Here is a 27,717-nt window from a genome sequence, read left to right as displayed (position 1 = left end):
CGTTGCACCACAGACTGTCCAGGAGTTGGCGGATGCTTTAGTCCAGGTCTGGGAGGAGATCCCTCAGGAGATCCCTCCGCCACCACATCAGGAGCATGCCCAGGCATTGTAGGGAGGTCATACAGGCACGTGGAGGCCACACACACTACTGAACCTCATTTTGACTTGTTTTAAGGGCATTACATCAACGTTGGATCAGCCTGTAGTGTGGTTTTCTACTTTAATTTTGAGTGACTCCAAATCCAGACCTCCATGGGTTGATAAATTTGATTTCCATTGATCATTTGTGTGATTTTGTTGTCAGCACATTCAACTATGTAAAGAAAAAAGTATTTAATAAGAATATTTCATTCAGATCTAGGATGTGTTCCCTTTATTTTTTTTGAGCAGTGTATATATTATATATATATACACACACACACACACACACACATATATATATATATACACACACACATATATATATATATATATACACACACATATACACACACACATTTGTTTTTTTTCACAGAGTAGACCATAAAATAGATATATGCATTCAGCAGGCATTGAAATTTCAATGTACACTAATAAGTTATAACAGAGATCCATTAAATCAGCATGGATACAGAAAAGACAATGAACAAATGTATTTCCCTCTCCTCCTCCGATGACCTCACTACTGTGAAAAATCCTTCCAGCTATTGAGGAAAGGAGGCATTTTTGCCATTGATAATGTGAGTATTTCAATATAGCTCAGTCACGTAGGATGTTGGCCATAATTCAACAAAGTATCTATTCAATTTTGTCATTCAGAACCAAATTAACGTTCGTCAAAGACTACCACAACAGTTAATCTCAAATCACATGAAGGGCATGCGTAAGCAACTAAGAAAAAAATAATTACAGTGCTCAGTGCTTTAGTTCTGTGGAAGGTAGTGAACCCTGCAGCTGATGTGGACACCCAGGCCATGTGGCAGATGGGCTAACACTGGCCTTCAAACTGTAACTATGTAGGAGACCGGTGTTTAAACTGTAAAGTGTGAGACACTGGCCTATGCTGTAATAAACTGCGGTACCGTGGCTTGGATTCAATCTGTAGTGCTTAAGACCCGCGCTATTGGGCAATTGCCTTTAAATTTCAATGTTCCTGTGTTCAAGGAGACTGCATTCAAGGTAAATGCTGCATATGAGCGCTCAACCTTCACATTTCAAATCGCGCTATAACGCATCGTCTCGTGTCAGATGGCGTCACTCCTCCGTGACGTGCTAATGTAAGACAATGGATATAACGCAGATCTTCCTCGCTATGGATTGAATCTAGCCTTTAGGGAATTTTTTGTTATGATAATCAGCTGGTACTTGCCATCTTTTTAGTACAAGCACTGACTTTTCAATTATCATGTCATTAATTCAATTAGTGTTATGCTGACTTGAATAACTGTCATGAAATGGTTTAAATGAAAGGACCAAAGTAACAAAGGTAATGTTTACAGTTCTACACATTTTGTACACAGGTGAGTCATACTTTCACTATATACTTGTTTGTTTCAAATGTTCATTATGGTTGAGCTGTACAATCAATTGTAAAACTAGTGACTTGTTGGCTTGTATATTTTCATTTTGTCCAACTGTATGAAGAGGTGCCATGATATATGAAGGAAGAAAGGATTGACTTGTTTAAAGACTTTATTGTAAAGGTAGACACACGAGTGGACTTGGTTTCTGATCAATGTCCCAGTCATATCATTTATACACAGCTATGGGAAGGGGAGGTGAAGGATACACTCAATGGTTTCGCTTTTACTTTTCAAATCCCATTTGGCATTGTCGTGCAAATTTACCATGTTCAACTAGGAAGCAGGTTAGTTAATCAAGATAGTACCAGTCTGCGAATGACCGCAGAGTGGGTAAGCAATAAGCATCGTTAACAAATCCTCAAGAATATTAGCTAAATAGATCAACGTTTAAGGTCTCTGTAAATTGATAAGCATAGTAGGAGCCGTCCCAAAAACAGGCAAAGCGTTGCTAACCGAATGCTACTATATGTGCAACTGAAACAGGGAAAGATGGGACATAAATATAGTTGGGAAAATAAAGTATAATATAAATTTGACTGTGTGCAAAACAGTTCAGGATTATCGTCATATGATATAATAATAACATTATTATACATATTTAAATCAAAGCATACATCTTCATACAACCCCCCTCGGACTGTACAATCCAATGAGCCAAACCAATAAAGCAAAACGCTTTAGGATGTATTTCACTAGTGGTACAGCACAGTATAGAAACAAACACATGACTTGATAAATAGCAGACCTAGTAGTACTAGCCTACAAACCATATGAAAGGAAATAAGTGGCTGATAGGGTTGGGGATCCATCTAACTGACAGTACTGAGGGCTGTTGGGCAGGGGTTTTTGTTGCTTTAGATTAGATGAATCCCTTTGAGACATCACTTAATGGTGGTTGGGCTAGAAATACATAAGGCCAATTTATTCTGCGATTCCCTAAATTAAATACAACAACTTCACTACACAGGATGGCTAGATACTTATGCTTCCAGCTCCAGTCCCAGTCCCAGTTTGTGGCCACCGGAGTTGATGCTTTTTCCATCAACCAGTGCAGACAGGACGAGTTTCATACCTGCAGAAAAATAAATAACAACTTGGCTACAACAGCCCACTTTGGAGATGGTTGGCAACGCTTTTGTAAAGTAGTGAGAGCCAGTTCTTACCTGGCCGCAGTGTCTGGGTATAGCCAACTCCCACCAAGCTGGCATTGTTAACTTTAGCCTGGAAAATATAGCAACAAAATACACAATTAAAGGTATCCTCCGGAACTTTGGCGACTACTATGCATTTTTTTTTATCTCCCGCTTTGGGCTGGATGTGTCAATGTGTAGTTCATACATGCATAATCTATGAGCAGAATTACTGTCTTACCTCAATTAGCCATGAAATCCCTAGCTTAAAAGCAAAAGGAAAATTCTGGAACCTGTGCTACGATATTTTCCCAGACCTGCCAACCCTGTCCAACTTTTTAGAGTAACAGACGCACGCAGCAAATAGGAGATTCAACTAAATGTAGTCTCTATAGTAGAGGAACGCTTGTCACCTCTCAAACAGGGCCAATCACTAGGCCAGCTCACAAGCAAAATCATTTTAAAAACATAGAAACAAAAACAAATGAGCACATCGACACAGACTGCAAACTGGTTACGTGAAGCTTAAGTAGGCTACCGCAAAGAGAATCTGAACGCTGTTCGCTAGAAGAGTCCGCTGTTTCAGCCTATATAAAAAAGGTGCCTATTCTATTTCTTTGCGGCGCATTCAGATTTTCGAAATGGATAGAATTTCCAATCTAGTGCAAAGGCACTCATTCATTCTTCATCACGCAGTCTTCTAAACTCCCGACTCGATTTAATGCCAAGATGTTTATATAGATTTTTTATTATAGGTGCTTCTACACCTGCATTGCTTGCTGTTTGGGGTTTTAGGCTGGGTTTCTGTACAGCACTTTGAGATATCAGCTGATGTACAAAGGGCTATATAAAATAAATTTGATTTGATTTGATTATACTTTTGTAATGCTTTTTTTTTGACATGGATCATAATTACAGTCTCAGGTTGAGTGATCCTCGTAATGTTACGTGGAAAGTACAACTAATGGGATGCAGAATTAAATGTATATCACACTCGCACAAATGCGACCAGTTATTTTTCGTATTTGCATTTAATTTCTTTCACTAGCAAATATGAGTGAACTGCTGGCACTTTAGAGCCCACTGAATGTCCATCTTATGCTCGCTAACATTAGCTTGAAACAATTAGTGTTTACTTTTCCACAACACACGGAGTCGAAAAGTGATTTGTCCATGTGTTTACGTACAGCTGGCAGTCGGAAAACTCAGCATCACAACAAAAAGGAGGGCAGACAGGGGGTAGCTAAGTCGAATAATGATGTATTAAGTATCCATGTCCGTTGACACAAATGCCGTTCATGTCTGTGTGCTGCAGCTCGATTTCCCCCCCTCCCCCACCAGGCCCTATTCATTTCTGTGTAACAGTATAACTTTAGAACGTCCCCTCGCCCATACCCGGGCGCGAACCAGGGACCCTCTGCACACATCAACAACAGTCACCCACAAAGCATCGTTACTCATCGCTCCACAAAAGCCGCGGCCCTTGCAGAGCAAGGGGAACTACTACTTCAAGGTCTCAGAGCAAGTGACGTCACCGATTGAAACTCTATTTAGCGCGAACCGCTAACTAAGCTAGCCGTTTCACATCCGTTACATCTGCATACCTTTAACTCGGATCTCGTACATGGACAGAGAATTGCGTAGTTGGTATGCAAAATGCGTGCATGTTGGCAGGTCTGTTTTCCTTACATTTTGCCTTGTGGGCCAGCCCTCTGGCAATTCTAGTTCAACCAGTAAGCTTCAGCCCCTCGCCATATGAGTGACAGCTAGCAAGAAGCACCCACAGCAGAGAGAGAGCAATGATGTGGTGCACATATGTGATGTAGTACACCATTTTCTGGGACCACTTTTGGCTTGTGAGCGCTACTTTCAGAACTACTGATTAAAAACTATACAAAAGTACCGGATAATTCCTTTAAACACTGGAATACAAAGGGTTATATGATAATTATTATTGTCACGGTATAAAACATCATTTAAAAAAAATGTAAACTCCAGTTACTTCCTAAAATAGCCATTCGCATTTAACAAAATACTAAATCTCACAGAACCAGAGTCTCTGAATATTGAACACAGCTGTAAAGTCTGGCATACAAAACGTATAAACAAGACAAGCAAAAGAGCAGCACTCACAGATATGGAGGTACTGGAGTCCAGCTGGTACTTGGCAGCGATGCCAAAGCGGGTGCTGTTGCTGCCTGCTGTCCAGGCCAGGTTCACAGCAGTCTCCAGCTGGTCATTCACCTTCTGGTAGATGGACCCTCCAAACTCTGTGCCATCATTACTGGGATATATGAAATAAGCAGACATACATTATGTTATCCTTGTCTGATTAACTGCTCTTTTTGTTTGATAGCTCAATTAAAAGATAAATTGTAGGTGGATTTGAGCATTTCAGTTAATCAAAATCAATTGCTAAAACATTTCAGTTCAACTTTAAGCACAAGGGAGACTCCTCTTTCTAACCATGGTAGAAAAATTCACCCTTGTCACTTTAGTGCCGAGACATACAGTAAGTTCTCCAAAGTACAATCGATATGAAGCTTACACATTGGTGTGCAGCTGGAAATCTCCCGTCTTATAACCAACAGCGAAGTTGCTCTGGTTCATTTTGGACTTGGCCGTGTCGAAGGTCATCTGATAGCCAGCCAGCCATCCCTCGTATCCGGCCACCGCTGCCCCATGGATGGCCGGGCCGGCAAAGTCAAAGTCTACGTCCACACCCAGGTTGACGTATTCACGCTTATAGGCAGTCTTCACCTTCCCACTCTTCTTGCTGTTAGAAAAAAAAAAAGTATAGAGATGGGGGTAAAAAGAGGATTAATAAACATCTGATATCTCGGTTGTTCTTGTTCAGTCTTCCCTGATTATTTTCAATAAAGAAAGTCTGGTGGATTATGCAGCGCCGAACATACACAATAAATGTTATCGATTCCAGGGTCTCAAAAGACTGGTGAGAAACATTCATTTATGCTTGAAACTAAAAAAAAAAGGCACAAACTTTACCCAGAATTTGGTGAGAATTGGGTGTCGAATGTAAGTTTCAGTCCTTTGGTGATCTATGGAAGAAGAAAAAACTAAGCACAACCAAATAGAAAGCTCACAAATCACTTGAGTTAGACTGGTTTCTCCTCTACCTGGTCTTCAACAGTGATCTCAGTCCCCAGAGTATTGTCTGTGGTCCACTTCTCTGTAAAAGTCAGGCCGTATTCACCCCATTTGTACTTGGTCTCCAAGTTCCCGTTGACTTTGCTGGTGTCAGTGTTGGAGGAGCCGGAGGTTTTGAATTCCTAAAGGACAATTACAACAGAGTTAGGAGTTGTAGGCTATCCTATCCTTTGTTATACAAGCGCATAATGCACAGTAATTCCCTGGCAGGATGGAATAGCCAAACTCACCACTCCACTTGAAGACTTGGTCTTGACATCAAGTTTCACCAATCCAAAACCTTATGAAGAACAAATCATAACATTCAGACCACCACATGTTCCTTTGTATGGTAAGGTTCCTTTGCATTTCAATATTTGACATACGGACCACTACATGGAGAATACTGATCCATACGGTTCAACTGTGACATGGCTTGAACAAATTGAATGTCTGGTTGTCATCATGTTTCCTTCCTGTGAAATGCCTTGTCAGTGTGAAATATGTTCTGTGGATTGATGTAAACATTCCCTTTTAGGCTACTGACAAGTCCTTCAAATTATTTTTTAGATATACCTTCTGTAGGGGTAACAAAACACAACCATGTTTTTCCACATCTCTAAAGGACTCCCATATATGAAATGGACGGTTGTGTAAAAATACTTTACTGCAAAAGTGGTTTATTTGATAGATATTGTGACACACCCACTTAACTCAAACAGTGCCTTGCTGGAGGGGGAAGAGAGGGTGGCACATAAGCTCATGCAACCCAGTATTGCAAGCGCTGATATTGCGAAAATGTGGAATACAAGTAGTAAAGTGTCTGCCTTTTATACAATTTGGGATATCTTAAAGCATTTTGGAAATATATACCTGTAAACACAGATATAATTGGCGGAAATATCAACTGTGAATATTTATAATGAATGTTAACTTCAAATCTGACTTTGAAAGTTATTTTGAACAGCTACAAAGAAGTGATTTTCAAAGTCAGATTTGCTCACATTCAGTGCCTGACCCCGCACCCCCCCCCCCCAAACAAAATACAAAAATACTAGTTGTGTTAGAATACCCATACTAACAATAAAAACATTATTTAAACTTTATCTAGGCAAGTGAGTTAAGAACATTCTTATTTACAATAACGGCCTAGTGGGTTAACTGCCTTGTTCAGGGGGCAGAACAACCTATATTTACCTTGGCAGCTCGGGGTCTCAATCTAGCAACCTTTCAGTTACTGCCCCCACGCTCTAACCACCTTCCGCCCCATACATACTTAAAATGAGTACACACACACTACTATTCGTTTATTTTAGTATACTATAAACGACCGGTATGCTTTCAGTTGAGTGTACTAGCGCGTCGCCTGTCTACTGGAAGTTGATGATGTTGCTGTGCAACCTCTTGCTAGCTTGTCAGCATAAATTACTAGCTAGACATTTTACGGCTTCGGTTGCGTTCTTAAATTCAGAAGGTTGCCAGATTGTCCGTTTGTAAATTCAGAGCGTTACGCTCTCGGAGCGCACACTGGACGCTCTGGTCGAGGAGTAGGGTTGATTCTGACCTTACAACGGCAGTCAAGTGCCCAAGTTAACGTTGGATAGCTACTTCCAGACAAGTGAGAGAACCTCACTGACCATTTTACTCGCCCTAGCAGAGCTGGTTAGGCTGTATTTATGTTATCCAGAGCGTTGGTAACTAACTGTGCTGCTGGCACCTCTTTAATTACGTTTTTTTGCCGACGTTTACGGACACCGGCCATATTCAACGGGTGTTGAGCGTTCATAAATTAAATACGTTTTTCTGCGCTCTGAGTCTGGTACATTCAGACGAGAGTACTCTGAAATCGTAGTAGATAGCCAGAGCAAATTTACGGAAGCACACAAATGTCCATTGAGAACTCAACTATAGCACTTAGCTAAGCGAAGAATGACAGGAATAATCAAGTCAATAAACGCTGGATTGTTAGACAGCATATCGTTAATATACTGACAAGTTTGATGTATTATTAGCAAACTAACGTTAGGTAGCTAGCTAACATTGTGGTAATGTTACTGCTGTAATGATATGTAATGATATCCTACAAGCATTTCGCTACACTCGCATTAACATCTGCTAACCATGTGTATGTGACAAATAAAATTTGATTTGATGCTGTGTGGTTCATAAGGACAGCGTAGCCAACAAATTGTCTGCCAACATAACGTAACTTACTTTATTACATTGCTCAACATTAGTTAAAGCAATGAATTTGTTGCTGCTCTCGTTGGACTTCGGCTGCATATTTTCCGCCACTTTCTTCAAATCTGAAAACGATGTGAAGCCACGCTAATTTTCTGAAGAATTCCATTACGGGCCCCAAAAGCACTGAAATAGTGTTCACTGCTTGTATAATTCATATTTTGGCGAAAGTAGTACGACATCCGGGAAATTCTGGCATAATAACTATATCCATACTATGACCTAAATTACTATATACTAAATTAACATCACAAATAGTACCATTAGTATGAGTATTCAAACAGCTACAGTAACACATTTCTTTAGCTTGTGGCTATTGTAATCTGCTCAAAGGAAAACACACGCTACCCTCAGAAAGTGTTTCCCATTAGCCCCGGCTGTCGGCTAATAAACCAAATCAAATTTTATTTGTCACATACACATGGTTAGCAGATGTTAATGCGAGTGTAGCGAAATGCTTGTGATAACACGTAAAAAAACAAAAAACTGCATAGTTTCCTAGGAACGCGAAGCGAGGCGGCCATCTCTGTCGGCGCCGGAAGTTACAGCCGGTTACAGACTAGTGATGGGTCGTTCGCGAACGAGCCGGGTCTTGTAGGTGAACGTTGGGAGCCGGCTCGCATATCAGAAGAGCCAAATTGATTTATAAAAATAAAAAATTGATATGAATAATCAAAAGATTTAAATGAATAGAACTCAAAAAAATAAAGAAATTAAATATAGGCCTAAATGCACAACACACACACACATTTGTTCTGACTGTCTGCTCAGACTAACAGCCTCACCTGTTGTTCCTGTCAGACAAGCAGTGTCAACCAATGAACCAAAGACGCGTGAGGGAAGGCCGAGCCAACTCACTCAGTCGCACACTTAGCAGCCGTGGGGAGAGGGGAAGGACAGCTGTGAAAAACAGCTGGAAAATGAGTCGGAAGCACAGTAGCATTTGGATGCATTTTAACAATGCATGCAATGTTAGAGCAGTGTAGAATTTGCCAAATCAAAAATCTCAAAGCCGGTTTCAATGCACAACCTACACGGCATATGCGAACTGTGCACCCAACTGTAAAGCTAGCTGTAGCGGAGCTTCGAGAAACTAGTGATAGAGTCAGCATCTCCACTGTAGCAAAACAAGGCCAAATTGATATTGCATTGGCTAAAATGATTGCCACCGATTTCCAGCCATTTTAATTTCCATTTCCATTTTTCGTGGAGGACAGAGGTTTTAGATATCATAGCAATAGTCTAAATCCAATGTAGACCATTCCAAGCAGGAAAACTCTTTAAAAAAAATCACTTATTCCACAACTGTATGAGAGCACACTGGCTTCAGTGCGGGAAAGAGTCCAAAAAGCTACTGCAGTTTGCCTTACCACTGACTGCTGGACATCAATGGTAACCACTTCTTACATGTCGGTTACATGTCACTTCATTGAAGATTTTTCAATGTCTAGCGATCTTCTGGACTGCTTTGAGTTCAGCGACAGACACACCACAAAGAACTTGGTAGAGGAACTGTTGAGTGGCCAGAGAATGGCAAGTAGATGGAAAAGTGGTCTGTTGTGTTCATGATAATGCAGCTAACATAACCAAAGCCATGAAAATGTTAAAATGGAACCATCATCCATGTCTTGCCCACACAATCAACCTGATTGTAAGAGATGCTCTGAAGGTGATGAAGCTCACTGAGGACAAAGTGAAAGCAGCTGTGGAATACTTTCACAGGAGCGCAGTAGGTCCTGAAAAACTGAGGTGGGGATGCCTGAGCTGAGGCCTAAACAAGACTGCACTACAAGGTGGAATTCAACATTTATATGTTGAAGCGGTTTCTTGAGTCAAATGATGCCATCCTCTCTACCCTGGCCATTGTCAATGCACCTGTTGAGGCTCTGACCCAGGAGGAATGGGAGGTGGTGTGCAGAGTCCTGGAACCCTTTGAGCAGGTCACTGTGGAGATCAGTGGAGAGGGGTACAGTAATCAGTTATTACTACATCATTATTTAATCCAGTATTATATATGTATATGAGCATGTAGTTTCACTAGACAAAACATGAACTAATAAGTAATTGTTCTCTTTTTTCAGCTATGTGACAGCCTCAAAAATGATACTCCTGTGTAAGGGTCTGCAGCGAATCACAGCCAACCGCCAGAGAGAAGCAAATGCAACCACAGGACGTGACAGAGTTGATGGACACCCTATGTTCAGCAATGTACAGAAAGTTCCACAGAATGGAATATAATCACGTGCTATCAGAAACCGCTGAACTTGACTCCAGGTTTAAGGAGTTATCCTTCAGTGATGCCAGAGCGATTGATGAGGCACCTCAGCAGCAGGGAGGGACAGCCCCAGCATTCAGCTGGCTCAGGCACCAGGGCAACAGGAAGAAGAGGGATGCGATGGGGGTAGAAGCACCAGCAGTAGTGCCACAAACATCTGCTGTTTGGATAATGTTTGACGAGAGAGCAACTGGGGATGCAGCACGAAGGAATCCCTCAGCAGATGCCATAATGAAGGTCCGATCCTATTAGAAGGAGCCCCTCCTCCAAAGATCTGCAGATCCTCGGAGCTGGTGGAAGAACAAGGCCTCAGTCTACCCACGGCTTACTAAAGTCATGACAGGGAGACTCTGCATAGTGGCCACATTCGTTCCCTCAGAGGATCTTCTCGAAAACGGGACAAATAATTACTGAGAAAAGAAACTGCATCAGCCCCTCGAAAGTGAGGCAGCTTGCATTTCTGAATGCAAATCTCACAAAGGCAAAATATGGTCAACATTGTTGTGTGCAAGAAAAGAGTGACCAGTTTAATGATTTAAGTAGGATGCTGCAGATTTGCACATTGTTATTCATTTTCTTTGATATGGTGCAATATTCTATTATGCTGTTCAGATTGTATTCATTTTGAATGGTTAGATTTATATGCACTTTGTTAATATACATTAAAAAGTTTTACTTAAATGCAAATGTTTAATAGCATTATTTTTCATAACAAACCAATGCATTTTTAAATACATTGCGGTTATGGTAGAGTATGAACTCATTGAATAATTTACCTAAAATTATTTTAACACCAATCATAAACTATAGCAAACTGTTTGACTTGAAAAAAATACAAAACATTTTTTTAAAGAGCCGTTTGGGAGACAAAAGAGCCGACTGATGAGCTGAGCCGAACGAGCCAGCCCATCACTACTAACTTGTTATGCTAACTAGCTAGCAAGAGGTTGCATAGCAACAGATTCAACATCCAGTGGACCGGCGAAGAGCTAGTACGCTCATCTGAAAGGATACTGTTCGTTTACAGAATACTAAAATTAACTAATAGTATATACACTCATTAAATATGTAGTATACATTATGTCAGTATGGGTATTCGAACACAGCTCATGTCTCAATTGGCTAAAAAAAAATAATTATTTAACCTTTCTCCTCCACTTCATCTACACTGATTGAAGAGGACTTAACAAGTGACATCGATAAGGGATCACAGCTTTCACCTGGTCAGTCGGTAATGGAAAAATCAGGTGTTCCTAACGTTACATTTTCTCTTTCAATAAATAAGACCACATCATCCTCAAAAGTCTTGTGAATTAACTATTGCATTTGCCTGAGCCTAGTATGGAAGTTAATTTATAATAAGCTCTACAGGTCACAAAATATTTTCACCTCAATAATTGTTGTATCTGTTAAATAAATTGGAAAGTGAGGTAGTTAATATAGTAAAAAAAAAAATCAATTTATGATTTGTGAGCGGTTGGGTTCTTGAGGTTCCAGAGCTTGACGACGGTCCAGAATGAGTATATAGCAAAATTGACTGATTATATTGTTGATTGTATTAACACTAACAGTTAATGATAACTACCGATAGAGAAACCCTTGAATTAACTATAGCAGTAAAATGGCGCCGGAACAAATGGCAGCAGTTTTAAAGGCGTCTAACCAATTCTGCTATTATGTGTTTTTCCCCCGCATTATTTGTAACTTTTTTGTACATAATGTTTCTGCCACCATATCTTACGGCAAAAAAAAAAAAAAAAAAAAAAAAAAGAGCTTCTGGATATCAGAACAGCGATCACTCACCTCGGATTAGACAAATATGTTTTATTCAACAAGCAGGAAGCACAGGATGTACTGCGAACACCCGACAAGGCCGACATCCCCGTTATTGGCAGGAGAAAGAGACGCAGGTGCAGAGGACACAGGGCGAGGTGCCTCGTAAGGATCCGGAGAAGGCAAGTGGGAAAGCTACCGTCAGTATTACTCGCCAACGTACAATCATTGGACAATAAATTAGACGAGGCACAATCACGAATATCCTACCAACGGGACATCAAACTGTACATCTTATGTTTCACGGAATCGTGGCTGAATGATGACATGGACATTCAGCTAGCGGGATATACGCTGCCCTGGCAAGATAGAACAGCACACTCTGGTAAGACGAGGGGGGGGGGGTCTGTGCATATTTGTAAACAGCTGTTGCACGAAATCTAAGGAAGTCTCTGGATTTTGCTTGCCTGAAGTGTAGTATCTTATGATAAGATGTAGACCACACTATTTCCCAAGAGAGTTTATCTGTACTTCTCGTGGCTGTTTATTTACCACCACAGATCGGACACTGGCACTAAGACCACACTCAGTCAGCTGTATAAGGAAATAAGTAAACAGGAAACAGCTCACCCAGAGGCTGTGGCCGGGGACTTTAATGCAGGGAAACTCAAATCAGTTTAACCTAATTTCTATCAACATGTTAAATGCGCGACCAGAGGGAAATAAATTCTAGATGAACTGTACTCCACACACAGACACGTACAAAGCTCTCCCTCGCCCTCCATTTGGTAAATCCGACCACAACTCTATCCTCCTGACTCCTGCTTACAAGCAAAAATTAAAGCAGGAAGCACCAGTGACTCGGTCTATTAAAAAAGTGGTCAGATGAAGCAGATGTTAAAATACAGGACTGTTTTGCTAGCACATTCTGGAATATATTCCAGGATTCTTCCGATTGCATTGAGGAGTACACCACAACTGGCTTTATCAATAAGAGCATCGGGGACGTACCCCCCACAGTGACTGTACGTACAAAAAGGGTAGAACTGTCGCTTAAGGTGCACGACTCTAACCCGGAAGCTTATAAAATAAATCCTGCTATGTCCTCTGACGAACCATCAAACGGGCAAAGCGCCAATACAGGGCTAAGATTGCACCGTACTACACCGGCTCAGACGCTCGTCTTATGTGGCAGGGCTTGCAAACTAGTACAGACTACAAGGGGAAGCACAGCCGTGAGCTGCCCAGTGGCAGCCGTGAGCTGCCGAGCCTACCAGACAAGCTAAATCACTTACATACTCGCGTCGAGGCAACCAACACTGACGCATGCATGAGAGCATCAGCTGTTCCAGCCGACTGTGTGATCAAGATCTCCGCAGCCGATGTGAGTAAGACCTTTAAACAGGTCAACATTCACAAGGCCGCAGGGCCAGACGGATTACCAGGATGTGTGCTCCGGGCATGTGCTGACCAACGTCTTCACTGACATTTTCAACATGTCCCTGATTGAGTCTGTAATACCAACATGTTTCAAGCAGACCACAATAGTCCCTGTACCCAAGAACACAAAGGCAACCTGCCTAAATGACTACAGACCCATAGCACTCACATCCGTTGGCATGAAGTGCTTTGAAAGGTTGGTAATGGCTCACACCTTTATCCCAGAAACCCTAAACCCACTTCAAATTTGCATACCCCCCAAACATATAATGTAATCTCTATTGCACTCCACACTGCCCTTTTACACCTGGACAAAAGGAACACCTACGTGAGAAGCTCAGCGTTCAACACCATAGTGCCCTCAAAGCTCATCACTAAGATAAGGACCCTGGGACTAAACACCTCCCACTGCAACTGGATCATGGACTTCCCGACGGGCCGCCCCCGGGTGGTGAGGATAGGTAGCAACACATCTGCCACGCTGAACACTGGAGCCCCTTAGGGGTGAGTGATCAGTCCCCTCATGTTCCTCCTGTTCACCCATGACTGGGTGGCCAGGTATGACTACAACACCATCATTAAGTTTGCAGACGTCACAACAGTGGTAGGCCTGATCATAGACAATGACGAGACAGCCTATAGGGAGGAGGTTTGAGACCTGGCCGGGTGGTGCCAGAATAACAACCCATCCCTCAACGTAACCAAGGCTAACACGGAACTGAAACCAGCTGCGCGCGTGCGCCATCATGCAAAATGTATTTTGCCCCCTCACACCAAACGTGATTACGACACACAGGTTAAAATATCAAAACAAACTGAACCAATTACATTAAATTTGGTGACAGGTCAAAAAGCATTAAACATTTATGGCAATTTAGCTAGCTTGCTGTTGCTAGCTAATTTGTCCTGGGATATAAACATTGAGTTGTTATTTTACCCGAAATGCACAAGGTCCTCTACTCCGACAATTAAGCCACACATAAAACGGTCAACCTAATTGTTTCTAGTCATCTCTCCTCCTTCCAGGCCTTTTCTTCTCTGGACTTTAAATTGCGATTGTCAACTTTCATAAATTAGGTGCATTACCGCCACTGACCTTGTTTCTCTTTCAGTCACCCACGTAGGTATAACCAATGAGGAGATGGCACGTGGGTACCTGCTTCTATAAACCAATGAGGAGATGGGAGAGGCAGGACTTGCAGCACACGATCTGCGTCACAAATAGAACGGACTTCTATTTTAGCCCTTGCCAACGCAGACGATCGTTGGCGCGCATGAGTAGTGTGGGTGCAATAATTGAATATAGACTTAGACTTTATTTTGTGTAGTCAGCCTGTAAGGAGATGATCGTAGACTACAGGAAAAGGAGGACCAAGCACGCCCCCATTCTCGTCGACAGGGCTGTAGTTGAGCAAGTGTCCACATCACCAACAAACTAGAATGGTCCAAACACACCAAGACACGAAGAGGGCACAACAAAGCCTATTCCCCCTCAGGAAACTAAAAGGATTTGGCAAGGGTACTCAGATCCTCAAATTCTACAGCTGCAACATCGAGAGCATGAACTGGTTGCATCACTGCCTGGTACGGCAACTGCCCGGGCTCCGACAGCAAGGCACGACAGAGGGTAGTGCGTACCACCCAGTACATCACTGGGGCTAAGCTGCCTGCCATCCAGGACCTCTACACCAGGCGGTGTCAGAGGAAGGCCTTAAAAATTGTCAAAGACCCCACCCACCACAGTCATAGACTGTTCCCTCTACTACCGCATGGCAAGCGGTACTGGAGTGCCAAGTCTAGGACCAAAAGGCTTCTCAACAGCTTTTACCCCCCAAGCCATAAGACTCCTGAACAGGTAATCAATTGGCTACCCGGACTATTTGCATTGTGTGTGTGTCCCCCCCCAATCCCTCTTTACACTGCTGCTACTCTCTGTTTACCAAATATGCATAGTCACTTAAACTATACCTACATGTAAACTCAGTCCTTTTTCAGGACCCTGTCTTTCAAAGAATTTGTAAAATAATTACACAGGTCTTCATTGTAAAGGGTTTAAACACTGTTTCCCATGCTTGTTCAATGAACCATAAAACAATTAATGAACATGCACCTGTGGAACGGTCGTTAAGACACTAACAGCTTAAACGGTAGGCAATTAAGGTCACCGTTATGAAAACTTAGGACACTAAAGAGGCCCTTCTACTGACTCTGAAAAACACCAAAAGAAAGATGCCCAGGGTCCCTGTTCATCTGTGTGAACGTGCCTTTGGCATGCTGCAAGGAGGAATGAGGACTGCAGATGTGGCCAGGATAATAAATTGCAATGTCCATACTGTGAGACACCTAAGACAGCGCTACAGGGAGACAGGATGGACAGTTGATCGTCCTCGCAGTGGCAGACCACGTGTAACAACACCTGCCCTGGATCCGAACATCACACCTGCGGGACAGGTAGAGGATGGCAACAACAGCTGCCCGAGTCCCACCAGGAACAGACAATCCCTCCATCAGTGCTCAGACTGTCTGCAATAGGCTGAGAGCGGCTGGACTGAGGGCTTGTAGACCTGTGGTAAGGCAGGTCTTCACCAGACGTCACTGGCAACAACGCCGCCTATGGGCACAAACCCACTGTCGCTGGACAAGACAGGACTGGCAAAAAGTGCTCTTCACTGACGAGTCATGGTTGTGTCTCACCAGGAGTGATGATAGGATTCGTGTTCATTGTCGAAGGAATGAGCGTTACACCGAGGCCTGTAATCTGGAGCGGGATCGATTTGGAGGTGGGAGGGTCCGTCATGGTCTGGGGCGGTGTGTCACAGCATCATCGAACTGAGCTTGTTGTCATTGCAGGCAATCTCAACACTGTGCATTACAGGGAAGACATCCACCTCCCTCATATGGTACCCTTCCTGCAGGCTCATCCTGACATGACCCTGCAGCATGACAATGCCACCAGCCATACTGCTCATTCTGTGTGATTTCCTGCAAGACAGGAATGTCAGTGTTCTGCCATGACCAGGAAAAAGCCCGGATCTCAATCCCATTGAGCACGTCTGGGACGTGTTGGATCGGAGGGTGAGGGCTAGGGCCATTCCCCCCAGAAATGTCCGGGAACTTGCAGGTGTCTTGGTGGAAGTGGGAACAGCAAGAACAGGCAAATCTGGTGCAGTCTATGAGGAGGAGATGCACTGCAGTAGTAAATGCAGCTGGTGGTCACACCAGATAATGACTGTTACTTTTGACCCCCCCCTTTTGACCCCCTTTGTTCAGGGACACATTATTCCATTTCTGTGGAACTTGTTCAGTTTGTGTCTCAGTTGTTGAATCTTGTTATGTTCATACAACTATTTACACATGTTAAGTTTGCTGAAAATAAATGCAGTTGACAGTGAGAGGATGTTGTTATTATTATTTTTTTGTTGTTTTGAATTTTACCCCTTTTTCTCCCCAATTTCGTAGTATCCAATTGTTGTAGTAGCTACTATCTTGTCTCATCGCTACAACTCCCGTACGGGCTCGGGAGAGACGAAGGTTGAAAGTCATGCGTCCTCCGATACACAACCAACCAAGCCGCTGCTTCTTTAACACAGCGCACATCCAACCCAGCCGCACCAATGCGCCGGAGGAAACACTGTGCACCTGGCCACCACTGCGCCCAGCCCGCCACAGGAGTCGCTGGTGCGCGATGAGACAAGGACACCCCTACCGACCAAGCCCTCCCTAACCCGGGCAACGCTAGGCCAATTGTGCGTCGCCCCACGGACCTCCCGGTCGCGGCCGGTTACGACAGAGCGCGAACCCAGGACTCTGATGGCACAGCTGGCGCTGCAGTACAGCGCCCTTAACCACTGCGCCACCCGGGAGGCCCTAGGATGTTGTTTTTTTGCTGAGTTTACATACTACCTCAATTAGCCCGACCAACCGGTGCCTGCCTGCATGCATGCATGCATGCATGCATGCATGCATGTATGTATGTATATATATATATATATATATATATATATATATAGCCTCGCTACTCTTTTTACAGTTTTTAAAAAAATTGTATTTCCTTGTTTATCTATTGTTCACCTAATACCTCATTTTTACTTAAAAATTGCACTGTTGGTTAGGGCCTTTCACTGTAAGGTTTACACCAGTTGTATTTGGCACACATGACAAAAACTTTTACTTGATATCCAACCCTTGAAGATGCCCCTCAGGATAAATAAATGTATCAAAAAATCTGATTAACTGCTGGAATAATTAATCAGTAAATTATCTAGAATATTAATTAGCCAAAAGTCACAACAGCTTGGAGGGCACTAGGCTGAGCTGTAGTCGACGAACAGCATTCTGACAGATATTCCTCTTGTCAATATGGGCTAGGACAGTGTGCAGTGCCATGTTGATTGCGCCATAAATAAATCTGTTGGGGCGGTATTCAAAATGTAGCGGGACAAAGGTGTCGGCTGTTCAGATATGTTAACTTTCTTAGGTACACGAACACTGGTAGACATCTTTTGAAGCAAGTGAGAGACTTGGATAGGGAGAGATTGAATATGTCCGTAAACACTCCAGCCAGCTGGTTTGCACATGCTCGGAGGACACGGCTTTGGATGCCATCTAGGCCGAAAGTCTTCAGGGTTAACATGCTTAAATATCTTACTCACGTCGGCCACGGAGAACGAGAGCTTACAGTCCTCGTGAGCAGTGGTGTCCCTGCGTCGGTAGCTCAGTGTTTTCCTCAAAGCGGGCAAAGGTGTTTAGCTAGTCCGGGAGAAAGCTGTCGGTGTCCGCAACGTGGCTGGCTTTCCCTTTTTAATCCGTGATTGTCTTAAGTCTCTGCCACATACTTCTTGTGTCTGGCCCATTGAATTGGTTTTTGGTTTGGATAAATTCTAAATCGTCATAGAGGAAACAACATCCTCAATGCACTTCCTGATGAACCCAGTCCGAGTGAGTGTATACTTCAATACGAGAGGCAACCCGGAACACCTCCCAGTCCGCATGGTCAAACCAATCTTCAAGCGTAGATTCTGATTGGTCAAACCAACGTTAAAACAGTCCTTAACACAGGTACTTCCTGTTTAAGGTTTTGCATATAGGATGGGAGGACAATTCTTGGAGAGGTGCAATTCCTATGACATGTGATGGCCCACTAAGTTGATGGCGTTTCATGACAATGAGTCACAACCTGACAATGAGTGTCAGGTTGTTGGTTCATTGTAGTGAACACCTGCCTTAGTCACTTAGGATAGGAGAAAATTGTCTTAAGACAGTACACACACATTACTGCTGTATACAAAATAAACACTGTACATTACACACAATATAAATTGCACATTTCCCTTATCATACACTTCTCATATAGCCACATACATAATACTTCGCACATTCCCTTATTCTGTCAGTATTGTACTAAGCAAGCTCATAATTTTACCTATTACCGTTTAGGTATTTGATGGACATGGGAATGAGGGAGTGCTTATACCTGTTCAGCTTACATGTAGGGACCCTATTGTGTCTGCTTGATACTCAGAGTGAAGTACATGGGAGGGATCTGAAATAATTTTCTGCGCTGGTCTGGTAACGGTCAGTTCAGAAATAGTCTGCAGGGAAGGATGTTGCCTCACGCCCATTACATTCGTGGCAGTTTGTATCAGGTGGGATTTCAGTTGGACTGATAAATTGCCAAACCAGACTGACGCCATATATCAGGATACTCTATGACTGCATGGTAGAACAGGAGCATTCTTTTCTGATCAACTCCAAAAACCCTGAGTCACTGTAGGAAATAGAGGCATTGTTGTACTCTGCAGCAGACACTACTTGAACATTCCAGCTCAGCACATTGTCCATGTGTACACCCAGGTACTTGTACGAACTAACCTGTGCTATGTTGGCTTTGTAGACAACCACAGGCACGTGGTCACAGACAAGATTTGGGGTAAAACACCAGCTCCTCTGTTTTCTTTACATTGAGGATGAGGTGGTGCTCATCACACCACAAAACTTTGAAACTCAGGCCTGTAAACATGGTTGTAGCTTGTCATGTCTGGTTGCATCCAGGGTGGGAAATTAACTTTGCCCAATAGTTAGGAGTCTTCCTTTTGTTTTATATCTAGACAGTGTGAGTGTGTATTGGATACCTAACATAGATCTGAATGAATGAAATATTCTTATTAAATACTTTTTTCTTTACACAGTTGAATGTGTTGACAACAAAAATCACAAAAATTATCAATGGAAATCAAATGTATCAACCCATGGAGGTCTGGATTTGGAGTCACACTCAAAATTAAAGTGGAAAACCACACTACAGGCTGATCCAACTTTGATGTAATGTCCTTAAAACAAGTCTAAATGAGGCTCAGTAGTGTGTGTGGCCTCCACGTGCCTGTATGACCTCCCTACAACGCCTGGGCATGCTCCTGATGAGGTGGCGGATCTCCTCCCAGACCTGGACTAAAGCATCCGCCAACTCCTGGACAGTCTGTGGTGCATGTTGGTGGATGGAGTGAGACATGATGTCCCAGATGTGCTCAATTGGATTCAGGTCTGGGGAACGGGCGGGCCAGTCCATAGAATCAATGCCTTCCTCTTGCAGGAACTGCTGACACACTCCAGCCACATGAGGTCTAGCATTGTCTTGCATTAGGAGGAACCCAGGGCCAACCGCACCAGCATATGGTCTCACAAGGGGTCTGAGGATCTCATCTCGGTACCTAATGGCAGTCAGGCTACCTCTGGCGAGCACATGGAGGGCTGTGCGGCCCCTCAAAGAAATGCCACCCCACAACATGACTGACCCACCGCCAAACCGGTCATGCTCCACGGCGTCCCCAGACTGTCACGTCTGTCGCATGTGCTCAGTGTGAACCTGCTTTCATCTGTGAAGAGCACAGGGCGCCAGTGGCAAATTTGCCAATCTTGGTGTTCTCTGGCAAATGCCAAACGTCCTGCACAGTGTTGGGCTGTAAGCACAACCCCCACCTGTGGACGTCGGGCCCTCATACCACCCGCATGGAGTCTGTTTCTGAAAGTTTGAGCAGACACATGCACATTTGTGGCCTGCTGGAGGTCGTTTTGCAGGGCTCTGGCAGTGCTCCTCCTGCTCCTCCTTGCACAAAGGCAGAGGTAGCGGTCCAGCTGCTGGGTTGTTGCCCTCCTACGGCCTCCTCCACGTATCCTGATGTACTGGCCTGTCTCCTGGTAGCGCCTCAATGCTCTGGACACTACGCTGAGAGACACAGCAAACCTTCTTGCCACAGCTCGCATTGATGTGCCATCCTGGATGAGCTGCACTACCTGAGCCACTTGTGTGGGTTGTAGACTCCGTCTCATGCTACCACTAGAGTGAAAGCACTGCCAGCATTCAAAAGTGACCAAAACATCAGCCAGGAAGCATAGGAACTGAGAAGTGGTCTGTGGTCATCACCTGCAGAACCACTCCTTTATTGGGGGTGTCTTGCTAATTGCCTATAATTTCCACCTGTGGTGTATTCCATTTGCACAACAGCATGTGAAATTTATTGTCAATCAGTGTTGCTTCCTAAGTGGACAGTTTGATTTCACAGAAGTGTGATTGACTTGGAGTTACATTGTATTGTTTGAGTGTTCCCTTTATTTTTTTGAGCAGTGTATATATTGTGTCTGACCCCTCTTGCCTTAGAGCCGATTACAATAACTACAATATAAAAATACATGTGTAACTGTATGCATGTTTGTCACGCAGTACCTTACAGCACTGAATGAGAACAACTTTGGAAAGTCCTCTATTGAACAGCTACCAAAAAGCGAAGTTTACATTCATCATAAATATTCATAGTTGATATTTCTGCTTATTGCATCTGTGGGTTTATATTTCCAAAATGCTTTAACATATCCTAATGCTGTTTGTAGGTGTACTGTATAAAGGGCAGATCATTTACTATTTGTATCCCCCCTGCACTGTTTGTGTTAAGGGGGTGTCACAATATCTATACATTTAACCACTTTTGCAGTAAAATATTTTTACACAACCACCCATGAAATGGGAGACCTTAGAGATATGCTTTGTTATACCTCGGTTAGGTATGTCAAAAACTAAAGCCCTTTTTAAGGAACGGCCACTAGCCTATTAGGGCGTAAGAGAGGCCAAAGTGATGCTTCATGTTCAAGCCGTCACAAGAGGTCCCTGTTACATACATGTTTGTCACTCTCGTCATTTCTACAGGGGTAAACCAACCAGTTAAGACATTTACCATATCCTTTGTTGAAGATGTCCTTTGCAGATTTGCCAAGGTCACCATATGATGGAGGCACTGCCATTACACCTGTGACAAGAAAAATGGAAGATGAGAAATCTAGCTATTGTAGTACTACTGATTGAGTTCAGCATGTAGCCTATAGAGTGAAATAGTAATGGCGCCTTTTTGTAGGCATCAACTCCGCCATGGTTCTTTGGACAAAGCCTATGGGGAAATGAAAGCCATTTTTGTAGGTTTTTTGTATAAACACCAAAAATAAGGTCTGTGGTAAACAGACTTAGGAGATCTTATATGTTTTGTTCTATGAGATAGCTGATGAAGATTAACGTCACTTTGTACATTTTAAAGCATTTATGTAAAGTACAAATAAGTACAAAAGTCATGTTAACTTACTAACAGTAGCCCATCTACTAGAAAAAAAACAAAAGCTCCGGTCTGTAAAGTACAGACCTTGTCTGGAAACCTTGACGTTGAATTGCATTGAATTCTATGTCTGGCAGAAATTAACGTTTGAATCAGGAAAGTTTCCTCGCGTGACCTCTACATACTACAATGCTGAATAAAATTATATTTTAAAGTACTTTACCGGTTGTCTGCGCAGTTGGTCCTTTTGGGGGTAATAATGTGGGGTCGATATATCCACAGGAAAGTATAATTACATCAACTTTTCAAAGCGCTGGTAGTGCTTGATAATTTGTATCACCTGAAGCATGTGCAGAACCATGTAAAACACATGCAAGAGCTTGGCAAGTATGCATGTATTTGTATGTAGTGTGCATGCTTCAGGTAATAGAAATCTGAACACACTACCAGCGCTTTGAAAAGTTGATGTAATCCTACTTTCCTGTGGATATATTGGCTCACATTCCTACCACCAAAATACACAGACAACCGGTAAAGTACATTAAAATGTAATTTTATTCAACATTCTGGCTTGTAGAGCTAAATTCTGCCCAACATATAATTCAATGTTGGGTTTCCAGGCAACAGCAGGCATTATTTCAGCATTTATCCCAAAACCCTATTCTTTCCCCATAGGGATTGCTGAACCAACCAGATAACTACTTTCTGGGTTTTAGGACAACAAGCTGGCGAGCTCTATTGCAGCAAGTATATGACAAAGATGGTATTGCCACAACATGCATGTTGCGGTTTGCTTGTCATCACTGATTGACTAGTGGCAGTATAATCCACCACCCAGTAAATGATTAGATAGGGAATTTATGATCATCTCAGCATAGGACCTTGCAAACAATTGAAGGGATATTGCCGGGCCTACAACCAAATAACCTCCAGACGAGCTTCAATGCCATACAACTCTCCTTCCGTGGCCTGCAACTGCTCTTAAATGCAAGTAAAACTAAGTGCATGCTCTTCAACTGATCACTGCCCGCCCGTCCAGCATCATCACTCTGGACAGCTCTGACTTAGAATATTTTGACAACTACCTAGGTGTCTGGTTAGACTGTAAACTTTCCTTCCAGACTCACATTAAGCATCTCCAATCCAAAATTAAATCTAGAATCGGCTTCCTATTTCACAACAAAGCCTCCTTCACTCATGCAGCCAAACACACCCTCGTAAAACTGCCCATCCTACCAATCCTCGACTTCGGCGATGTCATCTATAAAATAGCCTCCAACACTCTACTCAACAAATTGGAGCAGTTTTTCACAGTGCCATCCGTTTTGTCACCAAAAGCACATATTACCCACCACTGCGACCTGTACGCTCTCGTTGGCTGGCCCTCGCTTCATACTCGTTGCCAAACCCACTGGCTCCAGGTCATCTACAAGTCTCTGCTAGGTAAAGCCCAGCCTTATCTCAGCTCACTGGTCACCATAGCAGCACGCGCTCCAGCAGGTATATGTCACTGGTCACCCCCAAAGCCAATTCCTCGTTTGGCCGCCTCTCCTTCCAGTTCTCTGCTGCCAATGACTGGAACGAACTGCAAAAATCTCTGAAGCTGGAGACTCTTACCTCCCCCACTAGCTTTAAGCCCAGCTGTCAGAGCAGCTCATCCAATCTACCTCATCCCCATACTGTATTTATCTTGCTCCTTCGCACCCCAGTATCTCTACTTGCACATCCTACCATTCCAGTGTTTAATTGCTATATTGAAATTACTTCGCCACTATGGCCTTTATTGCAGTACCTCTCTTATCCTACCTCATTTGCACATGCTGTATATAGATGTATCTACTGTAATTTTGATTGTATGTTTGTTTATTCCATGTGTAACTCTGCGTTGTTGTATGTGTCGAACTGCTTTGCTTTATCTTGGCCAGGTCGCAGTTGCAAATGAGAACTTGTTCTCAACTAGCCTACCTGGTTAAATAAAGGTGAGAAGAAAAAGCTTTGAAGAACATGGTTATCCGCAAGCAGCAGCCATCTTGACATCGATGTTAGCACTCCTACGCCTCTGCATTGTCTTGCCTAGATCATTCCAATGACTGACAGTGGCGGCTTGTTCAAATGAAAGTCAAGCTAACGTTAGCTAACTAACAAATTATCACATCACAGACAGGGTTAAAAAATGTTGGGGAAAAAAGCACATTTACAATGTCGTCAACGACCATGACTTGCCTTTATCCTTGACAAGGGAAAAAACTTTAGCTAGCTGGCTACACGTTTCTCTTCGCTGGATCCTGGCTGGCCATGTCCCCGTCTTGACTTTAGCTAATGGCTCTTTAGCTAGCTCGCTAACGTTAGCCCAAAAAGACACCGTACGTTAGCTACTGTAACTAGAAAAAAAAGGCTGACATTTAGGCCTAACGTTACTTAGCTACTGTAGCTAAATTTTGCAGGAATATTATAAATTCACCTCGGTTGCTTGGAGCTTTGCGTTGGTGCAGATAGTTGGTTTGACTTGTTTTCAAGCTGTTTCTGACACCGCGTCGCGATACAGTCCTGTCCAGCTGGAGGGCGATGAAGGAGAAACCCATAGAGCTATATAGAGGTCTCTAGAAGAGGCAGGGGGACATCCCACTCCTTCAATTTCTGTTTCAATGGAAGTCAATGAACTAAGTAGACCAGACCCAGCTGTTATCGTATTGGTGTCTTTGGGAGAGCCTTAAGTAGACAGGATCTGACCATTTTTTCCGGTGCTAAACAGCCTGAGTGAACTGTCTTCATTCATCCACCATCTTTGACTCTAGTGCCCAAAAACCCATTTTAGCATGGGCAGCACTATTGAGGACTTTCACCATTTTGAAGTAGTCAACTTGGTGGAACGTCATATAGGTTATGGAAGGTTCACATAATTACTTCCATGTCAACAGGAGGGATCAGCCAATGAATTATACTCGTGGCAGTAAATCGCCAACATTGACTTTTATACCTTTTCAAACACACTCCAGGTGGCAGTATGCACCCTTTCAGTTTGTTTGCCAACTCAGAAGTAGTAGAAGAAAATGGGACTACTTCAAAATGGAGTCTAATCGAGTCTAACGACGCAGAACTGTACATAAGCAGGCCGTCAAATCAAAGGCACTCTTTCGATATAAAGTTGTCTTTGACTTAAATGAAAATGTGTTAGTTTGTCACTTTCACAAGGTTGGAGTAATAACATGTTGAACTACTTAAGAAATTGGCTCAAATCTAGGTTGCCTTTAGATTTCGAGAAAATTAACAACGAAGGAAGAATTTCTCACTTCTCTCATTGACTTTTCAAACCCCAGCCTGGTCTGTTTCGCAAGTCTCACGATGTTGCGCCTCTGGATTTAGAAACTCTGTGGCACTGCTCATGCTCTCACAGAGGCAACAATGAGACAGATACAATGTTGCGTCCTCTAACTATCTTTATGGAGAAACCGCAACAACAAAACAACCCTCAGGACCCTGTAAATGTAGCTGCTCGTTTTTTTGCCTGTCTAGAACAAAGTAGGATGACCTGAGTTATGCGTTAATTTGATTATTTTTAAGTCCATATTTGAGCATTAAGTTAATACAAGACCAAAACACTGGCAAATGAATGTATTTATTAACTTAATGCAATTGTCTTCGCGAATAATTTATCTGGCAACTGGAAGCAGTCTTTATCCTCACCATAGCAACCATGGCGCTTGGCTTAATATGTAGCGCCAGAACCGTATTGTAATGAAACAGCAGGCGCTATCGACTGTGCCGCAAAAGCATGGTCGTGCGGCAGAGTCGATTTCCGCGCTTATAAACCCAGGGTCGTTACAATATATTTAAGCCATGTTTCCATTGCCAGTGTAACGGATGTGAAATGGCTAGCTATTTAGCGGTGGTGCCAAACATACCCTTGTAAAACTGACCATTCTACCAATCCTCGACTTCGGCGATGTCATTTACAAAATAGCCTCCAATACCCTACTCAACAAATTGGATGCAGTCTATCACAGTGACATCCGTTTTGTCACCAAAGCCCCATATACTACCCCCCATTGCGACCTGTACGCTCTCGTTGGCTGGTCCTCGCTTCGTACTCATCGCCAAACCCACTGGCTCCATGTCATCTACAAGACCCTGCTAGGTAAAGTCCCCCATTATCTCAGCTCGCTGGTCACCATAGCATCACCCACCTGTAACACGCGCTCCAGCAGGTATATCTCTCTGGTCACCCCCAAAACCAATTCTTTCTTTGGCCGCCTCTCCTTCCAGTTCTCTGCTGCCAGTGACTGGAACGAACTACAAAAATCTCTGAAACTGGAAACACTTATCTCCTCACTAGCTTTAAGCACCAGCTGTCAGAGCAGCTCACAGATTACTGCACCTGTACATAGCCGAGCTATAATTTAGCCCAAACGACTACCTCTTTCCCTACTGTATTTATTTTATTTATTTAGCTCCTTTGCACCCCATTGTTTTTATTTCTACTTTACACATTCTTCCACTGCAAATCTACCATTCCAGTGTTTTACTTGCTATATCGTATTTACTTTGCCACCATGGCCTTTTTTTTTGCCTTTACCTCCCTTATCTCACCTCATTTGCTCACATCGTATATAGACTTGTTTCTACTGTATTATTGACTGTATGTTTGTTTTACTCCATGTGTAACTCTGTGTCGTTGTATGTGTCGAACTGCTTTGCTTTATCTTGGCCAGGTCGCAATTGTAAATTAGAACTTGTTCTCAACTTGCCTACCTGGTTAAATAAAGGTGAAATAAATAAAAAAATAAACACTTCAAGAAACCTGAACTAACGTTAGATATCTAGCTAAACTACCAGCATTCTGCAAGGCAAGGAATTAGAGTAGATGTGAGATCACAAATTAAACATTTTTTTGAGAATGACAACTGTGCTAGTGTGGCCGATGTGAAATGGCTAGCTAGTTAGCGGTGGTGCACGCTAATAGTGTTTCAGTCGGTTACGTCACTTGCTCAGAGACCTAGAAGTAGTTGCTCTGCAAGGGCCGCGGCTTTTGTGGCGCGATGGGTAAGATGCTTCGTGAGTGACTGTGGTTTATGTGTGCAGAGGGTTGGGGCGAGGAGAGGGACGGAAGCTATACTGTTACAGTAGCAAACTATCTTGATGAGTGTTGTTGGAAAACTCTTCTAGTGGTCACAACAGAAACAGGTGTTGTAGCTAACTAAACACTGCACAGTGTTACACTGAATCAGCACTTTGACCTTCAGAGAAGTAAGATAACTTGACCTGAAGTGACATTAACTAAGCTAATGAGATCAGGATGAACACATGCTTTTTTCCTAGCAGAGACCTGACATGTAAACTCAGTCATGTTAGTATGTTAAATCCATGCTTAGACTCTGGACCCCAGTCACAATAGGAACCGTGACCATCAACTGGGAGGGATTTCCAAAATGTAAACTGCTCAGAATAGCTCTGAGCAAATTCCCAGAATCCGCTTTAATCCACTGCACTCTGACTATCTCCTGCAGATAATGTGTCACCATGTCTTCTAATTGTGTAGCTAACTGAGTTACTGCCTT

At 43.0% G+C, this 27,717-nt stretch overlaps 1 protein-coding gene across 3 annotated transcripts; it reads right to left on the bottom strand.

Moving 5' to 3' along the window:
- Positions 1-1,653: 1,653 nt before the first annotated feature.
- On the bottom strand, positions 1,654-26,478 carry LOC139381075 (voltage-dependent anion-selective channel protein 2-like). Of its 3 annotated transcripts, none has more exons than XM_071124304.1 (9): positions 26,347-26,478; positions 21,794-21,865; positions 6,091-6,140; positions 5,830-5,982; positions 5,699-5,751; positions 5,241-5,468; positions 4,826-4,976; positions 2,726-2,783; positions 1,654-2,634 (listed from the first exon to the last, which is right to left on the bottom strand). In XM_071124304.1, exons 2-9 carry the CDS (start codon positions 21,858-21,860, stop codon positions 2,543-2,545), a joined length of 852 nt encoding a protein of 283 aa, XP_070980405.1. In that variant the 5' UTR covers positions 21,861-21,865; positions 26,347-26,478; the 3' UTR covers positions 1,654-2,542. The 3 variants fall into 3 exon arrangements, with proteins under 3 accessions (XP_070980405.1, XP_070980403.1, XP_070980404.1); XM_071124302.1 differs by lacking the exon at positions 26,347-26,478 and adding an exon at positions 24,624-24,809; XM_071124303.1 differs by lacking the exon at positions 26,347-26,478 and adding an exon at positions 24,386-24,742.
- Positions 26,479-27,717: the final 1,239 nt, after the last annotated feature.

This window comes from Oncorhynchus clarkii, chromosome 23 (genome assembly GCF_045791955.1).
Source record: "Oncorhynchus clarkii lewisi isolate Uvic-CL-2024 chromosome 23, UVic_Ocla_1.0, whole genome shotgun sequence".
Taxonomy (NCBI): Eukaryota; Metazoa; Chordata; class Actinopteri; order Salmoniformes; family Salmonidae; genus Oncorhynchus; species Oncorhynchus clarkii.
This window is presented reverse-complemented; position numbering and strand designations above follow the sequence as displayed.

Coding starts and splice junctions, on each gene's coding strand:
- LOC139381075 (XM_071124302.1), bottom strand. CDS start 24,744: ATGGGTTTCTCCTTCATCGCCCTCCAGCTGGACAGGACTGTATCGCGA. Junction 5,469..5,698: donor CAATTCTCACCAAATTCTGG/GTAAAGTTTGTG, acceptor TTTTTCTAACAG/CAAGAAGAGTGGGAAGGTGA. Junction 2,784..4,825: donor ACTCCAGTACCTCCATATCT/GTGAGTGCTGCT, acceptor TATATTTTCCAG/GCTAAAGTTAACAATGCCAG.